Source organism: Pipistrellus hanaki, assembly GCF_964339955.1.
Source record: "Pipistrellus hanaki genome assembly, chromosome: 11".
In the NCBI taxonomy this organism is placed as follows: Eukaryota; Metazoa; Chordata; class Mammalia; order Chiroptera; family Vespertilionidae; genus Pipistrellus; species Pipistrellus hanaki.
The window spans coordinates 25,029,453-25,057,443 of NC_140513.1; the positions used below are offsets into that span (position 1 = coordinate 25,029,453).

General features: G+C 46.0%; 2 protein-coding genes across 3 annotated transcripts; one reads left to right on the plus strand and one right to left on the minus strand.

Moving 5' to 3' along the window:
- Positions 1–2,218: 2,218 nt before the first annotated feature.
- POLR1E (RNA polymerase I subunit E) lies at positions 2,219–13,902 on the minus strand. The gene is made up of 12 exons (XM_084898756.1): positions 13,735–13,902; positions 13,045–13,148; positions 11,773–11,849; positions 10,328–10,413; positions 9,450–9,508; positions 8,665–8,809; positions 6,914–7,021; positions 6,077–6,173; positions 5,483–5,616; positions 4,536–4,617; positions 3,625–3,756; positions 2,219–2,456 (listed from the first exon to the last, which is right to left on the minus strand). Exons 1-12 carry the CDS (start codon positions 13,808–13,810, stop codon positions 2,297–2,299), a joined length of 1,260 nt encoding a protein of 419 aa, XP_084754882.1. The 5' UTR covers positions 13,811–13,902; the 3' UTR covers positions 2,219–2,296.
- Positions 13,903–14,778: 876 nt separating this feature from the next.
- Positions 14,779–27,782, plus strand: ZBTB5 (zinc finger and BTB domain containing 5). 2 transcript variants are annotated; one of them, XM_084898733.1, is made up of 2 exons: positions 14,779–14,897; positions 25,129–27,782. In XM_084898733.1, the coding sequence occupies exon 2, from the start codon at positions 25,133–25,135 to the stop codon at positions 27,149–27,151; it is 2,019 nt and encodes a 672-aa protein (XP_084754859.1). In that variant the 5' UTR covers positions 14,779–14,897; positions 25,129–25,132; the 3' UTR covers positions 27,152–27,782. The 2 variants fall into 2 exon arrangements, with proteins under 2 accessions (XP_084754859.1, XP_084754858.1); XM_084898732.1 differs by lacking the exon at positions 14,779–14,897 and adding an exon at positions 15,152–15,222.
- Positions 27,783–27,991: the final 209 nt, after the last annotated feature.

Here is a 27,991-nt window from a genome sequence, read left to right on the forward strand (position 1 = left end):
GAGAGGCAATTTGGGGGACTTTCCTTGGTTGGGTGTATGCCGGAGTTCCCAGGCAGCTGGGTGCAGACCTGTACCGTTCGCCTCCCGAGGCTTCCTCTGAAGGAGATGGAATGGAATCCCAGGCCACCCTGTCCTTTAAGCTTGTTCCCTCCGCAGTTACAGTTTCCGAGGTCTGTTTCCTGGAGCATCGGTCATGGAGGGTGTTGTGGCCCTGCCTCCTGGCTGTGGGCTTTGTGAAGATCAACAGTAGCAGTCCCTAGTGTGGGCACATGATAGTCTGCAGACTCTGCGTGCCTGCCTCCGGAGTCCCCCAGTCCCATCTGCCCCACAGGGCTGGCCCGAGGAGCAGGCAACCCTGGGATGGCGGCTGCCCTGCTGCCTAGGACTGCCTGAGACCCAGGTAACCAGGGCCGGTGGAAGCTTGCGCTGCCTGCAGTGGCGGCGGCAGAGGTGTGATGGGGTGTCGCCTCCCGCCCGAGGGCTTCCAGACTGTGAGAGCGGGCAGGCCGGGCTGAGGGAACCCCCCTCCAGTGCATGAATTTTCATTCACTGGGCCTCTAGTAAAAAAATAAAATACGATTCCATTATTCTGCAAGTGTTTACCTCGGAATAGCCCTGCCAAGGAAAGAAGGTGCAATTTCATGGACTATGACTCATTCAACATACACTACCTGCGTCAGGCACTGCGCTAGCTGCTTTCAGGAGACTAGTTCAAGTTGAACAAGGACCCTCTTGAGCCTTTTAACCCATAGGCCTCTTATGTACAGAAATGTGCTTTTCAACCTCTGGGAATGCACCGCCTAATCTAGTGAGGCACACCTGCTGTCACCCAGGACGAGTACCTGCCATCCTCGGCTCTTCCCTGTCATACCACTGCTCTGTGTGAGTGACCGAAGACAGGCTGCGTCCTCTGGGACAGAGGTGGTTCAGAGGCCTGGTCACATGCTCTGACCCAGACATTCCTGGAAATTCCAAGTGACAGCCCCTCAGAATCTAAGAAACATTCATGAAAACACATCCTACCCCATAAGCACCTAAGTTCTTTTCCCAGAGACAGATCAGGAATGCAGAGTCACATACTTGATTTTCACAACAGGTTAGATCAGGAAACACAAGAGGCACTTAGATTTCCTGCTCACACCTCTGCGGGAGACAACGGATGCTACAAATGCCCACTACCTAGGATCAGACACGAATGAGACAAACCGGAGAAGAGCATGAAAAATACACACGTAGGCATGGCCTCGCTCCAGAAGGGGCTCTCCTAACAGCACCCAGAGCTCGAAGAAACACAAGGACCACCTGTCAAGTGAATCATCTAAGACTCACTTCCACCGCCTTCCCCGATGGATGGCCCAGCTGCTGCAGAGACTTCCTCCTTTCTCATTTTCAGAGACGAATTCTGTCTTTCTTCCTTCCCTGCGCCTCGCTCCCCAGCACTGAGCACCACAAACCTCAGCTGCTCCCAGAAAAGACTTGAAGATCCGGGTCTGCATATTAGCCACGCACCCAAGTCTCCATATCGCATTCCCATTCCTCATAGCACCCCTCGGGACACTGGCTTCTCCATCTCCCCCGGGGCAGACAGGCTTCTGGCGGTCAGAACCCGTTCCCATCTCCTTCAGGTATGCCTTCCTGTAACTAGAAGCTGGAGAGCTGACACCTATTTCCAAGACTCCCCTGCTGCTAGGGTTCTAGATGCAAATTAGGTTCCTACATAAGCACCCACAGAAGGAAACATGGAAACCAGCTGCTTGATCTTTTGGTTACTTGTGCTGACGAGCGAGGGGGTGGAGATGTGGATAAAAGCATGGGTGGATGTCCAATCACAGCTTCGTGAATTCAGCTGTGGGGCAGAGTGGTTTCCTGATGCCTGGGTGGGAAGCCAGCAGTGTGCTCTGCCCTGAGCAGTTCTGAGGGCAACCTCCCGATTCCCATCCTGCACCCCTTTAACAACGTCACAGCTTACCCATGTCCTAAACTCCTTTTTTATTTTTTTTAAAATATATATTTTATTGATTTTTTACAGAGAGGAAAGGAGAGATATAGAGAGCTAGAAACGTCGATGAGAGAGAAACATCGACCAGCTGCCTCTTGCACCCCCCCTACTGGCGATATGCCCGCAACCAAGGTACATGCCCTTGACCCGAATCGAACCCGGGACCTTTCAGTCCCCAAGCCGATGCTCTATCCATTGAGCCAAACCGGTTTCGGCTCCCCCGCTTTTTAAAAACATGGAAATGAACAGAGGAAGAGGCTCTCATGTGGCCAAGCTTCTCCGTCTGGAAAGCACACTCTACGTGATTCTCCTCCGCTTTGCCTGGCGGTCCGAGGTCTGGGCTGGAGGCAGCGGGACGCACAGAGTGCCCAGCCGGTGCTCCTCCTCCCTGCCAGCTGCCAGAGATACCTTCCTCTTGGAGATCTTCAGCCTCATGGCTCTGGCTATGTCGAGCATCCTGAGGGACACACACACAACACAAATGGAGACTCTCCTCTACATCACTGCTCAGGGAGGGGGCGGAAGGGAGCGGCGTGCTGGTGCTCCAGGCTAGGAAGACAGAATCCCCAGAGTGACCCCCCCCGGAGAGGAGGATGAGATCCATTGAGAGCCTTCAAACGCAATTCCATTTTCATGTGTGGCCATGAGAATATCCTTACAGGTGATTACAACCCAGGTTCTCTATCTAGATCCTGTTAATAAACTTGGTTTACTCCCTACAACGAGGATGGAACACCTGCTAGAAGTGTGCTGAAACAGCCTCTAAGAACCTTCTGATTCTCACCATCACTGCCTGTGAGAAGGCACACTGGCGGACAGCCCTCGGAATAGTCCCTCTGTGGACTGCCAGGCCCAAACAGGGGTTTACAGGCCTCTTGAACATCAGGTGCTTGGGTGTTAAGATGCCCCTAAAGCAGGGGTCTTCAAACTACGGCCCGTGGGCCACATGCGGCCCGCAGAGGAGTCTGATCCGGCCCGCCAGGTTTTTTGGGCAGTGAGCGCAGCCGAGGTGTTATAGTAGGAATTAGTAGTTCATATAGTCCGGCCCTCCAGCTCTCTGAGGGACCGTGATCTGGCCCCCACTTTAAAAAGTTTGAGGACCCCTGCCCTAAAGGATCCATCATTCGGAATCCTGGGAATTCTGCTCCTACTCAGCTTGAATCCCTTCTGAAAGGTCACCTCTGCCAACTCTCCCAGTCCAGGAAGAGCAGCCCCAGTGTGACATCCCTGCCAAACAGCGGCCCCACCACCTGGCAGCCCCTTCCATCTGACCCTGAGAAAGGTCTTTTTGCGAAGATGAAATTGGGTTCTTGTAACTTCCACCCCTGGGCTCCACCCCCCAGGACCATACAGTCTCTCCCAGAGAAAGGTATTTGGAGACGGGAGGCTGCCTGTTACACAGGACAGAGTGCTATGGGAAGGCTCAGCTATGAAGCCCAATAATTCCCCTCTGGGTTGTGTGACCTCATCTATTACAGTCATTCAAGCACCTAGACAACTGTCCTCTAGTCCCAAGTCTTTTCCCTACTAAACGTCCCCAGTTCTCCTGCTGGAGCCTCATGCTTTCCAGCAGTTCTAGGAATACTGCAAGGCACCCTAAAGAGCTTTCTGTTCTGTGTGCTCACCTTTTCTCACTGAGCTTCAGGTCCCTCTGTAACAATGTCAGGTCAACCTGGAAGTCGTTTATATGCAAGGCGAGTATGATCACATACGCAATGATCTTTGCCTTCATAGAATCAGAAATAAAGTTGCGTAAACTGCAAAATCAATGACAATAAGAGACCAAAAATTAAACTCGAAGATTTCTTCAAGAGCAAAATAAAAACATCCAAACCTGTCCCCATAGGTACTTAATGTCTTCCCCATCTTGGGGAGAAGAAATGAATTCAAGCAACTCCTTGTCCTTCAAGGTGCTCAAGCCATCATGCAGAGAACCGTGAGCCAATCCCTGCGCTCCCTCCAAGGGGCTCCCTCCAAGGGGGACGGAGAAGGCCGCACCTGCTGCCCCAAGCACCGTGAGAGCCCCACGACTGGTGAGACCCTCGCTCCTGCCTGCTTGCCTGCTTAGCAGAGCTGCCAGGAAAGCAGTCACCCACGCTCAGCTGCTGCGGATTCTTCCAAGCACTCAGAGCGGGAAACATTCCCAGCAAACTGCCAGGAGGAGACCCAGGTGCATTATTGGGGGATCCTTCCCACAAATCACCACAAAGGCCTATGCTCGCCTGCAGCACCGCCTTTCCACAGAGTACCAGTTCTGCGGGGCACTCAGAAAGGCTCCTTGAAAGGAGTGTGTCAGGTGAAGTTAGTCTTCTTTGCTGAACATCCCCCGGGGACGTGAACGTCTCTGAGGGGAGGAGAGCACGTCCTGTGCAGTGTTTCCTAAACCTATCTGACCCACGGCTACTCCAAAGGCAGTGCTCTCCTCAGCACAGCAGCTCTGAGGATGTGGCCTTCAGCCAAGCTCCTGCTCCCCCCTCTCCCAACCCTCCCCAACCTGCTCTCCTTCACAGGCCGAGCCAAACAGGCCCCCCCTGACCTGCCATTGTTGTAGGTCACGCAGGTGAAGTGCTTCAGCAGTTTGGTGGCGATGATGTGTGGAATTCCAGGTCCCAGGGCGCCTACGACACAAAGGAGTTGGTCACTTTCTGTCGAAACCTTCAGGCCACACGCCCTCCGAGAGCTGGGAGAAGCAGCCAACAATTGGCCAGTGTGACTAACAAAGCCATGTGGCAGGAGAAGCAGGGCCCCCAAAACAAAATGGCCGCTTTCCAATGAAAATATGTTCCTGTCAAATGAAACTGCCCAGAGACATTTGTGAAGGGATGATAACAAGAAAGAAAAATGAGGCCTAAAGACTCAGAATTCATAAAATGTAAAAAAGTTAGTAGATTGTAGGAAAAGCTCAGGGAGAGAAAAAGGGGACATTGGAATGTGAACATGAGAATTTTAACCAAGTACCGAAAAACAGACGCTCCGATGCCCAATCACAGTAATGACACTGCACACACCTTGTACCTAAAACCCCAGGTGCCTCCCGCTGCCTTCCCGACTCCGGATGGATGGATGGATGTGGCAGCCATGGCTCTGGCTGGAGGGGACGCTGCGGTTACCAGTAGAAACTGGCTCTCCTCTCCCAGTCCCAGTCAGAAATAAGCTGACACAACACAAACCAGTCACGAGCCTTCATGAGCAAGGCCGACTTCTCACCCTCTTTGATGTGAGTCTAACAATCCCTTACAATTTCACTTATCGGATATTTTGCCTCGTGCAGAACAGAAGTGAATGTCAGTTCTGAACAATCACATAACCTGTCCTGTTCCATGTGCAGATGAGAAAGAGCCTGGAGAGTCCTCTCGGCATGTCAGTCGTACCAATAGGAATCTCACTGTGACACACCCACATCCCCATTTTCTTCTGGTCTAAGAATTACAGGCTAATAGCGAACTGGAAATAACTAAAATCAAATGTCTAACATGGACTCACTTTTCCGCTTAATAACCTTCTGTGCTCGGAACTTGATGAGTGTGTCCAGAAACCATATGCATCGGGCCTGGTGGTCTCGGCTCTCCTCATTTGATGGCAAAGACTTCAGCGCTTCTATGACAAAGGAGCAGTGGCTAAAACAAGGGAAGGGAGGGGAGAATGTGCGCTGTAAGACGGCTCTGTCAGGAGCCGTTCACCCCTCACAATCAGACCAGCAGGCGCCCTCACACCTGGTGCCCCTCACACATACGCTCAGCCAGCACGTGGGCTCCCGGAGACCATCAGTGCCAAGCATGACATCAGGGGACACAGTCCACCTCGAGCTCCCGGCCCAACTCTAAGGCTTCGCCACCCTCTGCCCAGCCACAGGCTCCACACACTTGAGGCCAACTCTCTCCCTTGAATGCCGTCCACAGCCTTGGGACGGCAGGTCTAGGAGCCCAAACATGTATGAAAACACTGGCTCCTTTGTGTTCAAATGCTGGACAGACAGCGATCCTCAATGACTGGTACCCAAAGGTCTGCTTCCTGTCTGACTACTGCTGTGTCCCGACATTACTCCCTCAGACACTGCGTCCGCCCACGTCGGAGTACCTGTTCTCTTCGATCATCTTCAGTATTTCTTCTGAAGTGACGTTCCTGAAAGCTTCAGATGGGCTCCGGAGAGCTTCATACTCCGCAGCGGAGAGAACCAGTTACTGGTCAAGAGCACAATCTGACCGAGATGGAAAATCTAACTGGATAGATCATCTCCTAGGGGCCTCATTTTAGAGACGGGAACACCACACAGCACTCGGGGCAGACCTCAGAGACTCAGCTCTCTGACTCCCAGCCCAGACCTCATTCCCTGTCTGGGCTTTTCTGCCTTTTCATCACAAAGCCACTGTAGGCATTTCCATTTCATTGGACTCACAAGTAGGGAATTTTACATTTCAACCCTTCCTTTTACAAAATCAGTCTGCCCTAGGCTTCGGGCGTTGGCTGACTTAAAGTGGTACTTGAACCATTCACAGAGAGTGGTGCCCACAGGGCTGAGCTGTGGAAGTTTGGCATTTTGCTGAGGAATGGGTCTGAACCCCAGGGGCTGAGAAGCTGGTTTGAAGCAGGACCCTCAGCTAGTCAGTAAGCACAGCTGACTTCCCAGCAACAGCACTGGGCAACTGCGAGGGTCAGGATGTAGCTCCTGTGAGTGACATGGGACCAGACCCCTCAGAAAGCCTGGCTGTGCCATCATGTACGCACATTCTACCGTGTTTCCCCGAAAATAAGACATCCTCCGAAAATAAGACCTAGCGCATAGAAAGATAAGACATCCCCTGAAAATAAGACCTAGTGCATCTTTGGGAGCAAAAATTAATATAAGACACTGTCTTATTTTCGGGGAAACCGGGTAACTTGGGAAATAAGGAAGCATTTCCACCAGGAGGATACGGTCGTCAAATTTATACACGTCTTCAGGCTTGGCTGCATCCGCGTGGCAGGGAGGAAGGCAGAGGGAGTCAGCTTGCACGTTATCGTGGAGGGCATCCTTGACCAGAGCTTTGCAATAAAGGAAGAGTCAGTGTGAGTACCACCCTGTTAAGCATCGGATTCCCCAACACGCTCTGCAACCTGTGCACACAGGATCATAACCAGCCCGGAAGCCTTTAATCTGAATGCTCCCGCCAACGAGGCCAGACCTCATTGACAGCTCCAGCACCAAGATGTCCACACATGACACAAACCGAACTGGGTCCTACAGAAGGTGCATCCACATGGTATCCCCTCAAGTAACTTGCGGTACAGTCAGGAGAGAGGCGAGCTAATAAATGTTTACAATACAACATGAGAAACTAAAAGCAAGGGATAGTAAAAAAAAAAACGAAAACAAAAAAAACACTAGTCTTTAATGGCTTAACTTCCAGAAAATTTCTCTAAATACTATGAAAAAAAATCAAATTCTAAAACTAACTACCACACGGATGTAACCATGTAAAAATTAAGTACTATGCATAAAGACAAAGACAGAGAGGAAAACAGGAACATTTTAACAGTTGTTCTGGTAGGATGATGAGAAAATAGGTGAATTATTTTTCTTTCTAAATGTCCTAAAATAGCTGAAAGTAAACTGAACAAAAATATTCCAAGATTTACTTAGATGTTAAAATATGTCTTTGAATGAATGAACAGAGAGACATATTTCTATATTCCTGGATGAGAAAATATAATATTGTAAAGATGCTGATTCTCTCCATATTAATCCCAACTGTATTTCGAAGGACTTGACAAAAAGAATCTTTAAGATTACGTGGAAGAAAAAGCATGCTCCGGCAACTAAGACATTTGTGACAAATAAGAAGTGGGGAGGATGAATATGCCTTGTCAGAAAATAAACGGGATGAGGAGGCCACTATAATCGAGAGCCTGCTGGAATGCTGGGACAAAACACAACTCAGAATTTTAAACACGACTATTAAAATTCTCGTTTACAAAGAAAGGATGGAGTTGGGGACTAGCTAATCAATGGGAAAACATAAAATTATACCAAAAATTTGCCAAAAAATTTATTCTGGTACAATATGCCAAAAAAATTATTCTTCATTAAGCTTTAGATGCAAAAATAAAATTATGAAAGTATGAACAAAAACATAGAAAATGTTTCTATTACAGGGTATGGAAAGATTTTCTAAAAATTACTAAAATTCCATTTTAATAGAAAAACTGCTTTTATGTAAACTTTCTCTTATGTTCTTATAATGCATTTGAACAACAAAGATATTTTTAAAATAACACAATTAAATTCTCAAGCTTCTAAGGAATTTAGTAGAAAAAAAACCATTGACTCCAAAGTGAAACACTGTCTCCCGAGGCTCAGTTCACCATCACACCTGCCTTACTGACCAATACAGACTCGAAGCCCCCTCTCTCCTCTGGGCCCTGCAGGCTGTAACCCCGGCACCAAGGAATAGTGTGCACATACGCATTCCCTGGCCTTTCTCATGCCTGTGAGCTCACTGAGAGCAGGCCATGTCATGTTTCTTAGTACATCCTAAGATGGTTCCCACAATGGCCCTCAGCGAGAGACAGGAAGAAATCCAGCCCTAACCCCCATCACTTCCATCTACTGGGGTGGGTAAAAGGTCTCAAGAGAAGGGAAAACTGTCGCTGTGAGCAGATTCTTACCCCAAGTTCCAGATGCTTACCAGTCACACCCTTTGTATCAATAATACTCTCTGCGGCTTTAGCCACTGCACGATTTAAAGATTCATTGCCTACTCTGTTCATTCTCCTGGAGTTCAGAGCCCGCTTCTGTTTGGTGGTACCAAAGGCTTCAATGCAAGAGTCCATCTGTGCAAGAGACAAATTTGATTCCTGGGGTCAGGCTAGGCACTGCTATTCCTCACTATGTGACTATGGGGAAAGTGTCAGCCTCTCTGAGCCTATAAAGTGGGCTGAATTATAGCTGTCTACCACATAGGCTTGTGGTAAGAATCAAATGATATCAACAGATCTAAAGAACTTGCTTTGTAAATAGGAATGGGCCACATACAAATCAACAGCCTTAATCTGTAAATGTAAGGACTTGCCCTGGCCAGTGAGATGAGCTTTGTAGGAATATTCTACATTGAAAAATCCTAAAGTTTACTTTTGTTTTCATATGAAAATATCCAGGCTACAACCGATATTCTCTGAAACTTGTGTTAAATCTTTAAGGACATGTGTTATGCCACACCTCTTATCAGCCAGAGAGCCATTTCAGAACATCGGTACAGAGCTGGGTAGAGCTGCTCCATATCGGTGGACTCTCCCTATGAGGCTGACGAGGCTTGTGCAGGTATGAAACTGTCCAGACAGCCCAGAAGGAATGAGCTGGGAGCAGCGAGGGAGCCCTGCATTCAGCCGGCTCATTTTACTGATGGAGAAATCCTTACCCATGGCCTGCAAGGAACTTGCTTAACGTCCTGCATTTTAGTTCCATCACACTTACCTTTTCTCTAAAAGTTTTGCTCTCACTTTCTCGTGTCAATTCACTCTCAACTGGTTCATCTATCAAAACACAAACAAAAACGGGGAAAAGCAAACTGTAAGGCCCACAGATAGCAATAGTGTTTGGTATTCATTTGTCTAACAGTTAATCTAAGAGACACAGATTTCTTTACTCCAGGGCTTCCCAGATTTCACTTAATATGAGCGTACACTGCACATTGAACATTCAGCTTTAGTGTATTCTTAGAAAATTTGGAGATTTAAGGAGTCCAATGAAGGAGCCACTCGGTCCAGCCTCTTCAATAAGGAAAAATGAGGCCTCCAAATTAAATGGCTTGCCCAGGTCAATATGCTGAATATAATAAACCACTATTTGCAAATTTCTTTCTTATAAAGTAAAGATTTGTTTAATCAACGAGTTAATGAATAACTTTCTTTGCGTCCTTAAAAGAAGAGCATTTGGATATTTTAAATATAGTTACATTTGTTTGCAAAGCAAGGAATTCTTAACCTAGAGACTATGGTCTCCTAGGAAACTCACAGATGGGCTTTGGAAGTCAAGAGCATCATCCAAAAAGTTGGCAACTCATTTCTGGCTCATACCTAGATGGCAGGTTCAATCCCAATTGGGGCATGTGTGGGAGGCAGCCAGTCAAAGGTTCACTCTCACATCAGTGTCTCTCTCCCTCCCCTCCTTCCCTTCTGCTCTCTCTCAAAATCAATGGAAAATATATCCTCCAATGAGGATAACCAAAAACTTGTTCAAGTAAAAAACAAAACAGAAAGGCACCCTTTTAAAAATAACTGTAACATGTGTTTTAAAATAAAAAACTCATACCAACGCATGCAGCATTTCTTTGAGCCTTGATTGGGACCTACCTGGAAACAGTGGCTGCATGTTGAATAATTCAGCATCATATACTTCCATTTGGCCAGAGGTCTTGTTCAAAATTCCCACAAAGTGTCTGAGTAAAGAAGGAATAATAACAGTGACAATAGGTTATTCAAATGGTATTGTTTATACAACTTCCCTTTCCCTGCTTAAAAGTTCTCAACATTCTTTCTGCCCCAGTACCCCTGAGGAATGCACCACTTGCTCAGAAGAAACAATAATCAGCCCAGCCCAGCGCGCCACCCCCCCCCCCCCAAGCTAAAGCAGCCATTCTCTGCATGGAGAAGGTTCATGATGTGAGGGGGGGGGGGGGAGCTACAGGTGGTTCCGGTAGCTGGTCACATTTGGGCTCACGGCTGCAGTGGAAAGCCCTTTTGGGATGTAAGCATGCAGAACTGCACTGGAATTTACAGCACACATACATTTTATGGAGGCAGACACAAGTAAAACCAGTGATTCTGGGAGCGGACCAGTCTGAACTAGAGGATCTTGTAAAGGGATGATACAGTGTTAACAGTTTTAAGCATATACTCATTGATCCGACTTCTACCAGGGTGGGTCAGTGGGCTCTGAAAGGGCCTTGTTTGTGATGACTGCTGTGTACGTCACAGGGACACTGTCTGCATTATGCCAACCCCAGCCAGTTACAGACTGCTCAGGCTGGGCAATCTTCATTGTAGGGGAGTCGGGGGCATGGGGCAGGGAGAGATTTGGAATCAATGCAAGGCAAAGTTGCCCCAAATCAGCCAATCGGCAGCAGGCAGCACTGGGCAGAAACCGCAGAGCCTTTGACACTACCAAATCCTTTTCCCATAGTTAGTCCTAAAGCAAATTTTTGGCAAGCTTTGGAATAATCATTATATATCCCATATTAGCTAAGACAGCTGCCTCTTGGAAACAAGATTATAAATACATCCTGGGGAAGTAACGTACAGTATGGTGACTGTAGTTAATACTGTATTGTATATTTGAAAGTTAAGAGAATCAATCTTCCAAGTTCTCATCACAAGAAAAAAAATTTGTAACTATGTGTGGTGATGGATGTTAACTAGACTTATTTAAGTGGCCATTTTATTATATATAGATCTAATCATTATGTTGTATACCTGAAACTAATATAATGTCATATGTCAATTATATCATAATTTTTTTAAAAAAATTTAAAATACTACCATTAAATGAGGTTTTTAGGAAATTCAACAAAAGCAAGTCAACTTTCTTTTCAAGAAAGTCTATATTAAAAAAACAAAAAACAAAAACCACACCCCTAAAAAAAACATCTACCTGCTGGTGTGAGGGCCCCTGGGTCCGGGAACACAGACACTTGGTAAACCTCTCTAGATCTCCCCACTGCCCTTAAAGGCTGGGAACTGCAGAGCCAGGGCCACTACCACTCCCCTCCCCTTCCAGCTGTCCCTTCCCCTGTCCCTACCTGCACAGAGTGTTGCATTTGAGTGCTCCAGTCCCAAAATTGGTTCCCACATAGGAAAGTCTGTCTGTTTCAGCTGCCTGAAATGCAGAGTAAAGCTCCATTACAACCAGTGGTGAAAGGTATTAAGCATCTTACCTCTCTTTCCCACATTTGCCAAAAGCTTTAGAATCCAAACACGGTGGGTTGGATCTAGAGACTCTCGGGGAGACGATCCAGCCCCACCATCGCTCAGTAAATGTGGGTGCCCGTGCGGGAAAGACAAGAGGACTTTAGAAAAGGAAGCCCCAGACAGTGCTGGTTTCCAGTGGGTCTGAAAAGATCTTAGGGAATCGGCCCCACAGGACTTGGGAGAGAGGTCTTGGGCTCTCCTCGCTTAGAGACATGCAACCAAACGATCCTGCAGGCAACCGCCAGGGTTGGAAGCTGAAGCCCTTCTTAAACCCATGTGCCCACCTCTCCTACGACTGCTCCTTACACGCTCTTAGGGAATGGCTGATTCATTCCTCAAATACAGCCAGGCTTTGCTGTTTCTCTATGTTCGTCCTTGTTATCCTCTTCACCTGGAATACTGAGCCTCAGCTGTCAAACCCTCCTCCATCCGTTAGAGCTCAGCTCCATGTACCCTCCCCAGGAGGACATTCTGGCGAGCAGAGACTTAGACTCTGCCTCGTACTTTCCCTCCCTTAGGCCCGTTGTCTACTTGTCCCTCACATCCAGTTCTCACCTCTCTAGGGTTCTCTCTACCATTCATGGTAAAATCCCAAAGAGCTCTAGAGAGCTGGTTCTCAACCCGAGGAAATCCCCCTTCCAGGGGCATCTGGGAACCTCAGACATTCTGGTTGTCACAACGAGAAGGTGCTACTGACATACAGTGGGTAGAGGCCAGGAAAGTTACTAAACATCCTATGACGCTCAAGGCTGCCCCCACAACAAAGAATTATCTGGGTCAAAATCGCCAAGGCTGAGAAACCCACCCAGTGGGGCCAGGTCTGATTTAGCTGTTTCTCTAGCAGCTTATGGCACAGGGCCACAGGAGGCGCTCAATAAATGCTTGTTGAATGAACTTAGGAATGAAAGGCCATCAGCTCACCAAAAGTACGAAACTAAATGGAGCCTGTCCCCACACCCCAACCTGCTGAGGCTCAGAAGAGTTCTTTAAAAGCACCTTTGCTATCTCCCCTCTCTTTCCTCTCACTCACTCCCACACCCACCATTCCCAAGAGGTGAACGGAGGCCTGCAGAGTGGAGGCAACTGGCCACTGCAGCCCTTACCAGGATCCGCTGGCTCTTCTTCCTGGGATTCGCGGAGTCCTTGTTCTTGTACAAGCTAAAGCGCATGTTATCTGGATTCTGCAGCTTCCCATTGGAGAACTGAACTGTAAGGTCACGGCCGAAGAATGAGAGGCAATCAGAAAGAATCACGTTGTAGAATGGGGAGGAACTGGACTGGGACTGGGAAGGAGTGGTTGGAGGGATGAGGATGGCAAGGTCCTGACCTGGAGTGGGACTGAAGGAGCTCCTGGTCCACTGGGAGGAGGGGCTGGGGAGGTGAAGGGAGTGTGGAGGGGCTGCGACATGAGGGAATAACTAGGGGAAGGGGCCCGACCGAGGCGGCCTCGTCCAGACCTAGAGAAACAGGGGGTATCCCTGCCCAGTGGAGATAAGGAAACGGAGCAGTTCTAAGACCCGGTGAATGAGAGCATGACAAAGTCCTGGGTAAATCCCTTGGGGAGGGGTTGACCGGGATGTCCTCATCCAGGTATAAGGGTGGTAACGGAAAGATGGTGGGATGACGGAGGAGCTCTGGCGGGGACCCAAGTAGCGGTGGACACTAAGGCGGGTGATGGGGGGCAGGGGGAGAGTCTTGGCCCAGCTGGAAAGGGGCCGGCGGGAGGGCTCTAAGGTACAGAGACAGAAGGGGAAGTCACGGGGGGGATTCTGCCCCGGCTCCGCAGGCTTTACCCAGCACAGCTCTCTGGCTCTCGTCGGGCTCTCCACAGTACAGCCACTTCGCACTCGGCAGCACCTCCGCCGCCATGTCCCCTCCGGTCGCTAAGCCCAGGAATTAAGTCTCAGCCACCAGCGCGTATGTCACACGCGGAGGCAGCGCGGAGGGCCGGAAGGGGCGGGACGTCGCCGGCCGTGTAGCCCCGCCCCCATAAGGGCACGCCCCCTTTGCGCTCTCGCTCTGAACGGGGCGGGGCGCCGTTTCCGCCCCGCCCATCGCTCGCCCCGCCCCTCAGCGCGAAGAGGCGTGGGTGTTTTCCCCCCTTCGTTCTTTTAACGTTGTATATTATATTGATCAATTTTTAAAAAATGTTTTTATTGCTCTGACTGGTTTGGCTCAGTGGATAGAGCGTTGGCTGCGAACTGAAGGGTCCCAGGTTCGATTCCGGTCAAGGGCATGTACCTTGGTTGCGGGCACATCCCCAGTAAGGGGTGTGCAAAAGAGCTGATCGATGTTTCTCTCTCATCGATGTTTCTAACTCTATCCCTCTCCTTCCTCTCTGTAAAAAATCAATATATTTAGTGAGACAGAAAAACCCTCTCGCCCCAACCACAGCGGGTCTTGGTTGGTTGCTACACACATTAGCTTTTCTACAGCCAAACCCAAAGCCGCTTAGTGATGAATCCCGCCTTCAAGGCGTTGGATATCAATGCTACGTGCTGTAAGAAAAACGGTGATTGGTCACCGCGCTCGCGGATTCGGTCGGTAGTAAACACAACGAGACTCCTGGGACCAGGGATTGGCCAATGTTCCGGAGCCTAGGAAATTCTTTCGGATTCCGCGTGTTGGTTGGTTGCTCTCCTGCCACGCCTCGCCCCTCTCTTTTCTGATTGGTTACAGTTCGTCCGGAGGGGCGGGGAGGAATAGGCGCTCCGCATCGCGTCACTTCCGTTTACGGTCGGCGGCCGCCGCGGTGCTCTCAGAGTAAGGTGGCCAACGGGCTGTAGGCGCTGGGGCACGAGAGGCGGGGTGGGCGGGGAGGGTGGGCGGAAGGGGTAGGAAAATCCCTTCACGGAGACGCCAGCCTGGACGTTCCCGCCTCCTCCGACACTGAGGAGTCGGGTCGGAGAAGGGTCACTGCTTTCTCCAGCGAGGAGGGGGGCGGAGCCCGGCTCAGGTGAGGAGACCCTGTCAGCGCGAGTGGTGGCGGCGCGCGCGGGTGGGCGGGCGCGCTCCGGGGAGACGGTTGCGCACCGGGGGGCGCTGGGCTGGCGGCCTACGCTGGGTCGCGCGACAAGGCTTCTGAGGAGCGCGCCGACGCGTCCGGGCGCCCCCCGCCTGCCCTGCCTGTCTCTCTGAGGGAGTATTGTTACCCTTCCTAGCGGAGGGGCCGGGAGGATGGGAGGCGGGTTCTGCGCACGCGTCCCCGCGTCCTGACGCCGGGCTGTCTGTCTGCGGGATTGGGCGGAGGCTCTTGCCCCCTCGGATCTGCGGGCGAAGAGGTCGGTTGCCGGGGTGGGATGAGCTAGGTCTCCGGGCCGGCAGCCTGGGACCTGCTGCCCTCGTCCTGGGTCTCCTTGAGCGGCAGTGGTTCGTGTTACCACCGCGAGGCCAGCGCGGGCTGGAATCGGGAACTGGCGGCTGACCCCGGGGGGTGGGGGGGTGGAGCCAGTGTTTTGGAATGGCCCGAGTCGTTACCGGAGGACTCGGTGCTCACAGGCGTTTATTGAATGCCCACTCCTTCCAGGCTTCGTAAGAACAGCCGTTCCACCTCTTCCCCTTGCAGATTTGCACGTAAATACATAAGACAGAGAATTAAGGGAGAATTGAAGATCAGATTTTTTTTTTCCCCCCCGTCCAAAAAAAAAAAGATCATTTGTTAGTAAGTCAGCCTGCGTTCTGTCATAGTGGAAGGTACTGTAGAAAGGAACTTCTGAAAGGAACACAAATTCTAATTAGGAGGAAATCTTCTAGGTAAAGGCAAAGAAAAGTCTGGATTACTAAGTAGTATGCTCAAGTTCTGGCTAATTTGAATGAGTAGAGAAGTAAGAAACCCTTCACAGTGAAGAATTAAACAAAAATATTTCCAAAATAGATTTACAGTTGTGAGTAACGCGAAATAGAGTTGTTCTCTCTCCCCCCCCCCCCGAATTTATTAATTAGAGGCCCCAGTGCGCGAATTGGCGCACAGGTGGGGGCCCCTAGGCCTTGCCCAGTCCTGATGGGGATCGGGAAGGGTGAGCTTGCAGACCATCAGGGGGCAGCTCCTGCGTTGAGCACCCTGGTGGTCCGTACACGTCATAGCTTCCAGCCAGTTGTCCCCTCCTCAGGTCTTCAGGGTGGCTTAGGCTTTTATATACATAGATATTGTATTATTTTATTTTTATTATTTTTCTATGCTAACAATGTAAACCTACGTTTGCCCCAACTGTACTTTGCAGTTGTTTTAAATAGAAGATGTTACACACATCGGGATCTTCCTTTAGAGGTTGAAGAGAATGCTGTGCCTTCCTCATCATTGCTGATTTGTTACCTTTTGGATGAACTTTTGTGCCTTAATTTTAAAAAGGTGGCTTGGGTGCTTCTAGTTTCTGGAGAACTTGCTTTTCGTATGCTGAGGTTACAGGATTTCTGTGGTGAGGGTGGTTGGCCATAAGCTAAAATTGTAAGGGGGGGGGGGGGGGGGAAGAGATCAGATAGGGATGGAAGAAAAAGAATTCCAGATAAAAGTCCCTCGCGCGAAGACCTCCTATTATTGCTTTAACCCCCTCTGGAAATGCCAGCAGACTTGGGAAGACTGGCCTGGCTACTGCTGCCAGCTTGATGAGGTAATACTAATTGGTTGGAGACTTGTTCTGGGCCATTGGGTTTACCTAGTAAATGAGCCAGAACTTACTAAAAAGTTCTGTAATCAACTTGTTTCCTGATCTGCCTTTTTTCCCTCCTAAAAGTGGTGTCAAAACATACTGTAGTTAGCTGGAGGTACTGGCAAGCTGTTTTCTGGTTCATTGAGGTGCCTCTAGAAAAATTCTGAAAGGGATAAAGTTTGAAAGGAAAGCATCTTCTAATGGAGTGTTTTCCTAAATTTATGGGTCAGTGCTCTCAAAAGAAGCTTTGTTGCAAGACTATCATGAGAAGTTGAAGTACTTTTTAAAAATCACGTGGATAGCCGAAACCGGTTTGGCTCAGTGGTAGAGCGTCGGTCTGCGGACTGAAAGGTACCAGGTTCGATTCCGGTCAAGGGCATATACGTTGCTTGCGGGCACATCCCTGGTGGCGGGGGTGCAGGAGGCAGCTGGTCGATGTTTCTCTCTCATCGATGTTTCTAGCTCTCTATCTCTCTCCCTTCCTCTCTGTAAAAAATCAATAAAATATATTTTTAAAAAAATCACGTGGATACAAAATGCATGTAAATGTTTTAGTATTTAAGTACTTAGCATGAATTTTATTGAGTTCTTTAGTGTGGATAGGATTTAATATCTGTACAGTCAGATATGGCAACATTTCTCAAATATGGATGTTGTGTAGGAGAGTCAGTTTTCGTTGTGTAGCAGGTGGGATGGAATGTAACACTACACTGCAACTTTTGTCAAAGTATGCAGTGAACTTCTGCTAAAAGACCAGCTGTTTCTGAGTGAACTATTGCTCTTTACAGTTGTTTTCATCGTTTTTATCACTGAATAGTGGCATTTAATCTCAAGACTAATTTGAAGGGGGAGTTGACTTTTGATTAATTACACATAATTTTGCTAAAAGCTTTGATTTATCTTTGTGATAATTCAGATTAGAAATTGTGTTGGAGCACTAGCTTTATTGTAATTATAACCAATTAATTTTCCAAATTTGTACTCTGAAGAAAGTTTGTTATTGAAGGAATCCTAATGGAAGTGGTATTTTTGTCTTATATAAATGGAAATAAAGTGTTTTGTTTCTTTTACTAACTTAAAGGATGTTTGAGTGGAGTCTGCTTTTAGAAATTAGACTATATTCTGTTACTTTGTGTACTTGATAACAAGTTTACAAATGCTTTATTTCCAACTTCTTAAATTTAATATAATTAGGATGAATTGCTCCCCCTTTTCTTCTGAACATATTATTAATTGGTATAATTGATTTTTCACTACATCTTAATTAGTTGGTTATAATTTAAAATCCACCCCGTCTTCCTCTATAAATGCAAGACCTTCAGTTCCTTAGTCCGTCTGTTTTAGTCTCTACAGCAGAGAGGATTTGAGGAAGGATAGGGAGAAGAAAGCCCACTGTTTTGGGGTTCAGTTGTGAGAGGAACCCACAGATAGTGCAAAAATCTAAACACATTTAATAACATACATTTTAGTATTTATTTTGAGTAGAATGTCAAAAGCAACTTAGCAGTTAAAATATCAGTCACTTGCTAAATACTGTTGATTTGATAAATGATTCAGAAGTGAAGGAATATACTACTTTGAAAGTAAGCCAGGTACTTTGAAAGTAAGCCAGGTATGAAAGTGAATTAAATCTATTTTTTTATTTTTTCTACTGGAAAGGTAGCATCAATAATAGTGTCGTTAAAGTTCTGGTCTGACTCTTTTCTTGATAAAGTAGTGTCATTCATTAAGAATATACTTCTTGCCTGGCCGGTGTGACCAGAGGTCATGGTTTGATTCTGGGTAAGGGCCCATGCCTGGGTTTCAGACTCTATTCCCAGAGTGGGGGTGTGTAGGAAGCAACTGATCAATGATTCTCATTGTTGATGTTTCTATCTCTTTCTCCTCTCTCTTCCTCTGTGAAATCAATAAAAAGTGTGTGTGTGTGTGTGTGTGTGTGTGTGTGTGTATATATATATATATATATATATATATATATATATTTTTTTTTTTTTTTAAATATGCTTTTTTATCTATCAGGGATAAAAGGCAGTGAAAGAAAGCTCTTTTTTAAAATCACCGAGAAGTTTGGGGGTGTGTGTGTAACTGAGGGATGGCAGGCAACATTTTATGAGTAATAGAGGGAAAATACATTTAGACTTTTTAAACAGATGTTAAAATAGATATAGTTTCAGGTTTTTAAGTAGTTAAAAGAAGCAATAAGTGCTGTTTGTAATTTGAAAATTGCACAAGTTATTTTCTTTGAGACAACATCTTATTTCAGTATGCAGCACAATGACTTCAAGTGTACTTCCTGTTTCATCTCACAGAATATCAAAAAGGCATGAATGTATTCAAGAATCACAACTAAGTAACAATAGTGAAGACAAAGTGAGATTGAATCCCCTATAGAGTCAGCATTCTTGGTGGCTGTGTGGATTGTTCTCACTGCCTAGTTCAAGCTCAGGTTTCCAGCCTTCTCATCAGTTCTGCGGACAAACCAATGACCTTTCAGCAAGTTGTTTTTCAGTTAAGTTAGCTAGAATCACTTCTGTTGCTGCAAACAAGAATCCTGACTGACACGGTGCTTAAACTTTAAAATGTTTTTTACAAAAGTTATCTGAAAAGTGTTAGTCTTTAATTCAAAATTATATGCTAACTTGCTGTAATTACTAACATCAGTTGTGAGTTACCTACCTTCCTACCCTTACCTATTTTCCAGCCAGAATGGATACATAGCTTCCCCACCACAAACCTCTCCCTACCTTTACCTCTGTCTAGAATATATTTTATATCTCATTTTATCCTAACCCAAAACAATACCTACCTCTGTTGCCAAATCCACCAAACGCTGTAAATAACCTTTGCTTTCTTTGAGCCATCATGTACATTTTATCACTTATGTGGCACTTAATTGTTATTTGTGTATGACTTGTTTCTACTTAGCATCTGTGACAAGACTATGCCATATAAATCTCTGTTCCACAGCACTTTAAAACTTGGAATGAATGAATTTGTATACCAGATACACAGCATGTTCCCGGGCTGTTGAAATCTCTAGGGCTCCAAGTTGCTGGGCTTCTTCTCTTCTAGTGGGTCAGCTGTCTCTTTTTGCAGCTGTTAACCTGCAGCCAGCTCTTCCTCATATTCTAGATTTGCTATTGCTCATCTTCAATCAGTTAGGAAACTAGAAAAACTTGAATTTTGTTTGTTTAAAACAAAAGAGAGCTTGGGAAACTTTCCTATGAGGAAATCTTTCATACGTAGTTTTGATATTTATTTTGGATATTCTGAGACTTTTTCTTGTTTTTGAAGAGAGTTGGGGCTCTTAAAAAAATGACTATTGAGTAATTTGGTGTTATATTTCATTAACATAAAGTTGAAATTTATCCAACAAATAATGTATTGAGGCACTTTGAGGGAGAGAGAAAATACAGTTTCTGGCCTCAACAAGCTATTTTAATTGTGGGTTTTTTTGTTTGTTTTTTTTTTGTGTGTTTTTTTTTAAGCATTTTGAATTTTTACCAGATATATAATAGGTACCTTTTATTATTTAACTAATACCTTTTCTTATTTAAACTGAGTTATGAAGTTCTAGGTCAGCTAATCCACAGGAATGCTGAACTGGAAAACAAGGGGGCAAATTGGGGAGACTTGGAATGTAGAGCGAGATAGTAAGGGCTTCTGGCATTGGCTTGACTTCCCCAGTGGTGCTCACCTTTACTCACTGATGGATTCTCTTCAGAGAGAAAGAGAGAGAGATAGAATCATCAATGATGAGAGAGAATCAATCAGTTGCCTCCTGCACCCCCCCCCACCACCACCACCACCACCACTGGGGATCAAGCCATGTGTCCCGACTGGGAATAAAACCGTGACCTCTTGGTTTATAGGTCGATGCTCAACCACTGAGCCATGCCAGCCAGGCCCAGATTCCCTTTTTAATAGACTTAATCTGTCCAGTTTCTGACCAAGCAGAACCAGAGAGATTATGAAATTAGGCTGACAGATCTGGTATCTGGGGCTAACCTTGGGCATCGGTATGCCTATCTAGTCCCAGCCTTTCCTTATTTCCCCTTAGTCAAATCCGAACAATGGATGAATGTTCTAGGACTCTAAGCTTGGAGTGCTATTAAAAGCCCTAGACTGCTTGACTGGGACGTGCCTGGTTTTATTGCCTTAGTTTATCCATATCTGTATCATCTTTACAAGTGGAGGAAAAGTTCTGTTATTTTTCTGCTAGGATTTTATTTAGATTAGGGATATTGAATGTTAAGAGTTTCTTAAAATGTTAAGATGCTTCCCTGTAGGTAGCAACTTTGCAGGCCCTGCCGGGCAGACAGGCAATAAATCACTTGCTGTGGTGGTAGATGATGTTTGAGTATGGTTGTTTCTTTATGAACTAAGTATATTATTGAAAAGCATGTGGATAGGTCAGTATATAAATCAAATAGTTAAAATGTACTATTAACTGGCTTGTTCTCCTAGAACACAAATGAGCTTTTAAAAAAAAAAATTAGTCTAAGCATTATTAGGAAAGTAAATTCATTGAGAAAACAGTCGCTCGTGCACTGCTGGTGGGAATGTAGACTGGTGCAACCACTGTGGAGAACAGTGTGGAGTTTCCTCAAAAAACTGAAAATGGAACTCCCATTTGACCCAGTAATCCCACTGCTAGGAATATATCCCAAGAAACTAGAAACACCAATCAGAAAGGATATATGCACCCCTATGTTCATAGCAGCACAATCTACAATAGCCAGAATTTGGAAACAGCCTAAGTGTCCGTCAGCGGATGATTGGATCCAAAAACTATGGTACATCTACACAATGGAATACTATGCTGCCATAAAAAAGAAGGATTTCTCATCATTTGCAGCATCCTGGATGGAATTGGAGAACATCATGCTGAGTGAAATAAGCCAATCAATGAAAGAGAAACACCACATGACCTCACTCATTTGTGGATAATAAAGAACATTAAAAACTGATGAACCATAAGATAGATATAGAGACAGTATATCAACAAGTAGACTGTCAAATTACAGCGGGGAGGGGAGGAAGATCTGGGGGAGATAATAGATCTTCCGAAGGACTTGTATACGTGCATATAAGTGCAACCAATGGACACAAAACTCTGGGGAGGGAGGGGATATGTGGGAGGGAGGGAGGGGGTCAAAAAAATCAATAAAATATATTAAAAATAAAAAAAATTAAAAAAATTAGTCTAAGCATTATTAGGAAAGTAAATTCATTGAGAAAACAGTCACTTCTTGATTATCCATATTAATGTAATGAGCAGTGGTATAAATATATTTTCTTAATTATATTTAGTTTGGAAATTGCTAAAAATAGCAGATAACAAATATTTTAGTAGATAACAAATGTTGTACTAGTAAATATTGTGGGGTATATGTGCTCTGGGTCAGACACAGTTCCAAATTGATGGTTGCTGTTTCTCCTCCAGCTATATAGACTTAGAGTCACATTTTGAAATCGTTAAAGAAACCTGAAACTTTTTAATTTGATTTGAAGACTTCAGACAGGCATCTTTAGGTAAAACACTTAACTTTTCAGCATGAGCTATTTTATAGCTTTTAGGCTGGACCTCTGAATTTGCTAGAGTTGCTTTGAGAGTTTTTTTTTTTTTCTTTCCTTAATCTAGATTTATAGTTACTTTCCATCTGAGCAGACTTAACAAATTTTTGTGTCTCCCCAACCGAATTTTTAAAATAACTCTTCTAGATATAAAAGAGCGTCGGCCTGTGGACTGAAGGGTCCCGGGTTTGATTCTGGTCAAGGGCATGTACCTTGGTTGCGGGCATATCCCCAGTAGGGGGTATGCAGGAGGCGGCTGATTGATGGTTCTCTCTCATTGATGTTTCTAACTCTCTATCCCTCTCTCTTCCTCTCTGTAAAAAATCAAAATATATTAAAAAAAAAAAAAAAAGAATTATGTTGTGGTATATTATTTTGTTAATGACTTGTTAAAACAGTGTTTTCTAATGTTTACTACCGTGGGACCTCTTAATGTAAAGTGGCATTTTAGAATGAAAGAACTGAATTGAGATTCCTCATTGAGTTAATAATTTTGGGATAGCACTGGGGAATTGGGAATAAAACATATTAAGTATATATACAAAAATGTCCTTTCCTAACATACAGTATCTGTTTGTTAATATGGTTGCACGTCACTTATTCTTTAGTATAGTGTGAGTGATAGCTCTGACCAGATCCCCATGATCCTTTTTACCGGTTCTGTGCACCCGCCGTGCAGCTTCTGTATGCTTTTGCTGCTAATGGCTTGCATCTGTGACTCTTTTGAGGACTAGGTCTTTGGGTGACAGGCATCACTTTGTGCATGAGCCCAGGGAGCCTGGCAGGTTCTGTTTCCCTGGAGAGACTCTTAGCTGTTGACTGACCAATGCAGGGCTACGAAAGACCAGTTCCTTTGCCTTGAGGTGGCTTTTACTCCAGAGCCCTCCTGCTAGACCAGGCTAAAGCTGGAATTTTGCCCCAAATTGCACTTGCTTGGCTGCTGCTGTATCCTCTCAAGCCCCCCCCCCCCCCCCCCCCCCCCCCCCCCAGTTTCTCCTGGGAGCACTTCATTGATAAATCACTTGCACTTGAATCCTTCCCTCATGGTCCGCTTCTGGGAAAATTTACCTAAGATGCTATAAATCTAAGCCTTTTTCATATTCATGGTCTTTGGAATCACTTTGGGGCATCATAGTAATGCCCTGCTATTTCCAATGCATTCTTGGTATGGCATTTGGGGATGGTGAAAACATACTTTAAAACTGCTAGTGCATCAGCTGCATTTCTCATTTGGTTTAACTCACGCTGCACTTTTACCTTAATGAGTTATGCATGTGTTACTGGATATTAAATAGCTTCTCTTAAATGTCTATTAGTGCACTCACACCAACAGATTGCCCTTCTCTAACTCATCCTTATATTCAGAAATATTGGTCAGTATATACTACATTTAATTGCATTACCCAACATGTGATATAGTAACTATTTCTTTGAATATTGGATCATTGGAAGCTTCCTCTCCTAAAGTGGTTAAATAACGTAGGAATTATCTTTTCCATAGCATTTAATAGATATTTCCTATAAAACTATTTGGTACTGATGTCTTTCCAGGAGATGGGGAATAATTCTTTGGTAACTTTTTCTAATTTTGTGTATGTGTGTGGTAATGGTCTGTTCGGCTCTCCTCTTTTTAGGTTTTAACAACAAATTATGCCAAAAGTATATGTAGTTTGCTAAGTACAGCTCCCAATAGCTCTGTTTCTATAGATTTACCTTTCTTGTACCACAGGCACAGAGCTTCCATTGGGTTATTTTTTATTGAATAGATTTCCATCCGGTCCTCCTGTCTGAGGATCACCTCCATTCCACTTCCCCTGAGCCTTTGGGTGGGTGGGTATCTTATATATAAGTCAGGGTGTTTTATCCACTGCCAATTTAGTATTTTAGCTTTCTGGGTATGTTAAGTCAGTTAGCAATCATTCATTTACCTGTTCACCAGCTTCCAAAATGCTATTGATATTTATTTCCAATTTTTTTTTTCCCTTCTGGGTTTATACCTTTAAAATAACAAAACCACCCTGGCTGGTGTAGATCAGTGGTAAAACATCTTGGATTTGATTCCTGGTTGTGTGGGAGGCAGCCTATTGATGTGTCTCTTTCACATTGATCTTCTCCCCTCCCCCATCCCGAGCATCTTCCCCTCCCTTCCACTCTAAAAATGGATGGAGCCAAAACCAGTTTGGCTCAGTGGATAGAGCGTCGGCCTGCGGACTGTAAGGTTCCAGGTTTGATTCCGGTCAAAGGCATGTACCTTGGTTGCGGGCACATCCCCAGTGGGGGTTGTGCAGGAGGCAGCTGATAGATGTTTCTCTCTCATTGATGTTTCTAGCTTCCTATCCCTCTCTCTTCCTCTCTGTAAAAAAATCAATAAAGTATACAAAAGGGAAAAAATATTTTTAAAAAAATGAATGGAAAAAAATATCCTCAGGTGAGGATTAAATAAATAAATAAAAACCAAAAAACTTTAGTACATTTTAATGAGGTCTCAGGAATGAGTGTTTCGGGGGCGGGAGAGTAGTGTTAAGCATATGTGTGCAATCTATCTATAACTAGTAGTCTTCCCCACTAATACTGATTTACCCCTTTCACTTAAGTTACTGAAAGACTCTGGAATTTATTCATTGTCCTTAGGGAATGCAGAACTGGAATTAACTTCTGTGGGGTAGGTATTCTATTATTCACATGTTGGCCTTTTCTAACATGGACCCTAAGTATTAAACATTAAAAGTGGGTCATATGAGGAGTAAAGGGAGCCTGTAAGCAGCCATAGCTGAGCCTACATGTGTGCATGCTTCCAGAGCTGTATCTGAATCAGCATTTGCCCCTTGTGCCCATTATAAAAAAAATCACAAAGTTTTAAAGATCCAAGCTTGGCCATCCATGCCTCTCTTCCATCACACCCTCTGTGCTCTGGCTTTCTCTTAAGCTTTTCTAAGTCTTAGCACTTTCTTTGTTTTCCCATAGGATCATGGATTTTCCTGGACACTTTGAACAGATCTTCCAGCAACTGAACTACCAAAGACTTCACGGCCAGCTCTGTGATTGTGTCATTGTAGTAGGGAATAGGCATTTTAAAGCCCACCGCTCTGTCCTGGCAGCCTGCAGCACGCATTTCCGAGCCCTGTTCTCAGTGGCAGAGGGCGATCAGACCATGAACATGATCCAGCTGGATAGCGAGGTAGTGACAGCGGAGGCCTTTGCCGCCCTGATTGACATGATGTATACCTCCACCCTCATGTTGGGGGAGAGCAATGTTATGGATGTCTTATTGGCAGCCTCTCACCTGCATTTGAACTCCGTTGTTAAGGCATGTAAACATTACTTAACGACAAGGACACTGCCCATGTCTCCCCCGAGCGAGCGTGTTCAGGAGCAGAGCGCCCGCATGCAGCGCTTCTTTATGCTGCAGCAGCTGGGACTCAGCATAGTGAGCTCAGCCCTCAATCCCAACCAGAGCGGCGAGGAGCAGCCAGCCCCCATGAGCTCCTCCATGCGCAACAACCTGGACCAGCGCACGCCCTTTCCCATGAGGCGCCTCCACAAGCGTAAGCAGTCTGCAGAGGAACGGGCCAGGCAGCGCCTCCGGCCTGCCATGGATGAGGCTGCCATTTCCCATGTTACGCCAGAGAACGGGCCTTCAGGGGTTCATGCTCGAGAAGAGTTCTTCTTGCCAGATTCTCTGAAAATCGTGGATAACGCTAAGGCCGACAACCAGGAAGACAGTACCATCATGTTCGACCAGTCTTTCGGTGCTCAAGAAGATGCCCAGGTGCCCAGCCAGTCTGACAACAGTGCTGGCAACATGGCACAGCTGTCCATGGCCTCTCGTGCAACTCAGGTTGAGACTAGTTTTGAGCAGGAAGCTGCAGCTGAGAAAGGCGGCTTTCAGTGTGAAAATCCTGAGGTTGGCCTTGGTGAGAAGGAGCACATGAGAGTGGTGGTGAAATCGGAGCCCTTGAGCTCCCCTGAGCCTCAGGATGAAGTGAGCGACGTGACCTCACAAGCAGAAGGCAGCGAATCTGTGGAAGTGGAAGGAGTTGTGGTCAATGCTGAGAAGATAGACCTCAGCCCGGAAAGCAGTGATCGGAGTTTTTCAGATCCCCAGTCTAGCACTGACAGGGTAGGTGACATCCATATTTTAGAAGTCACAAATAACTTAGATCATAAATCCACTTTTAGCATTTCAAATTTTCTTAACAAGAGCAGAGGAAGTAACTTTAGTGCAAATCAGAGCAATGATGATAATATCCCAAACACCACTAGTGACTGCAGGCTGGAGTGTGAGGGCCCTTATTTGTTGGGTCCAGAGACTGGGCCTGTGGGCGGGCCCTCTTCGGCCACTGGCTCTCATGTGGAAAACCCATTCAGTGAGCCTGCAGACTCTCACTTTGCTAGGCCTATGCAGGAAGCCATGGGCCTGCCCTGTGTGCAGAGTTCCGGCTACCAAGGAGAACAGTTTGGAATGGATTTTTCCAGGTCTGGTTTGGGCCTCCACTCCTCCTTCTCCAGGGTGATGATGGGCTCCTCAAGAGGAAAGGCCAGTAACTTTCCCTATTACCGCCGTATCGCTCCCAAAATGCCAATTGTAACTTCTGTCCGGAGCTCACAGATCCCAGAAAACTCTGCCAGCTCTCAGCTAATGATGAATGGGCCCACGTCCTCATTTGAGAATGGGCACCCTTCTCAGCCTTGCCCACCACAGCTGACCAGGGCCTCTGCTGATGTCCTGTCCAAATGCAAGAAGGCCTTATCAGAGCACAACGTCTTGGTTGTAGAGGGCGCTCGCAAGTATGCCTGCAAAATCTGCTGCAAGACTTTTCTGACCTTGACAGATTGTAAGAAGCACATCCGTGTCCACACAGGTGAAAAGCCCTATGCCTGCCTGAAGTGTGGCAAGAGGTTCAGTCAGTCCAGCCACCTGTATAAGCACTCTAAGACTACCTGCCTGCGCTGGCAGACCAGCAATCTTCCCAGCACTTTGCTCTAACCCTGACCTCTTGGGATAATGTCGATGTCAGTTGTAGGAAACTAAAATCTCTTGGTTGAGAGCTAATACCCTTGGGTTTGAGGCTTCAGGCTGCCCAATGGCTCTTACCAATTTCAGTGGCTCCGAGGAGAACTAACGTGTAGCACTGGTGCTACTGTGTTTCTGAGTGAAAGGCTCGCTTTCAGAGAGGGACGCAGCCCTCAAACCAAGTTCTTCCTTAGGGTTGAGAAGTATCATCAGAAAGTAGTTTCTAATTGATGTTGTTAAACATGGCACATGTAAAAATTAAAAATTGAAGTGCAAAAAAATTTTTTTAGCAATTTTTGTAAAACTCTGTGAAGCATTTAATTAAATTTCCTGTACCCTCTGATGGGAATATTATATATCTGAACAGTGATGCAAAAATCACTTATGTGTAACCAGTGGCGACTTTGTGCCCGTCTAAAAGGCCCTTGAGGACGACACACCTGTTGGCCCCAAATGCTGTAGAGCCTATTTTGAGCTAGTCCTAGGCCTTAGAGAGTACTGTATTTTTTATTTTTGTCTGACTTGCAGTCACAGACACTGCACTTTGATGGTGCTGACACTGGGTCCAGAGTGAGCATTCTCTGGGCTGTTAGGTGTATATACTTTTGAAAACATCACTGTTGGATAGATACTTTAACAATTTTTCCTGGTTTTAAAAACAAGGTTATAAATGGAGTGTGTACTTGTAGGGAGTGACCAGTAAGGTACTGTTCTGTGTGTGCTGTTTTAGCAGTATTTTAACCAACTTGTATACATGTTCCAGTTCCCCGATTGGAAGTCAGAAAAGAGCTAGTGTTTGTCTTTGTTCTGATG

What these genes read in the sequence shown, in the direction of transcription:
- POLR1E (XM_084898756.1), bottom strand. Translation starts at nt 13,810, where the DNA reads ATGGCGGCGGAGGTGCTGCCGAGTGCGAAGTGGCTGTACTGTGGAGAG. An exon ending in TGATACAAAGGGTGTGACTG is followed by an intron (nt 7,022 to 8,664) that starts GTAAGCATCTGG and finishes TTTATTGCAAAG; the next exon opens with CTCTGGTCAAGGATGCCCTC. An exon ending in GTGACCTACAACAATGGCAG is followed by an intron (nt 3,757 to 4,535) that starts GTCAGGGGGGGC and finishes TTGATTTTGCAG; the next exon opens with TTTACGCAACTTTATTTCTG.
- ZBTB5 (XM_084898733.1), top strand. Translation starts at nt 25,133, where the DNA reads ATGGATTTTCCTGGACACTTTGAACAGATCTTCCAGCAACTGAACTAC.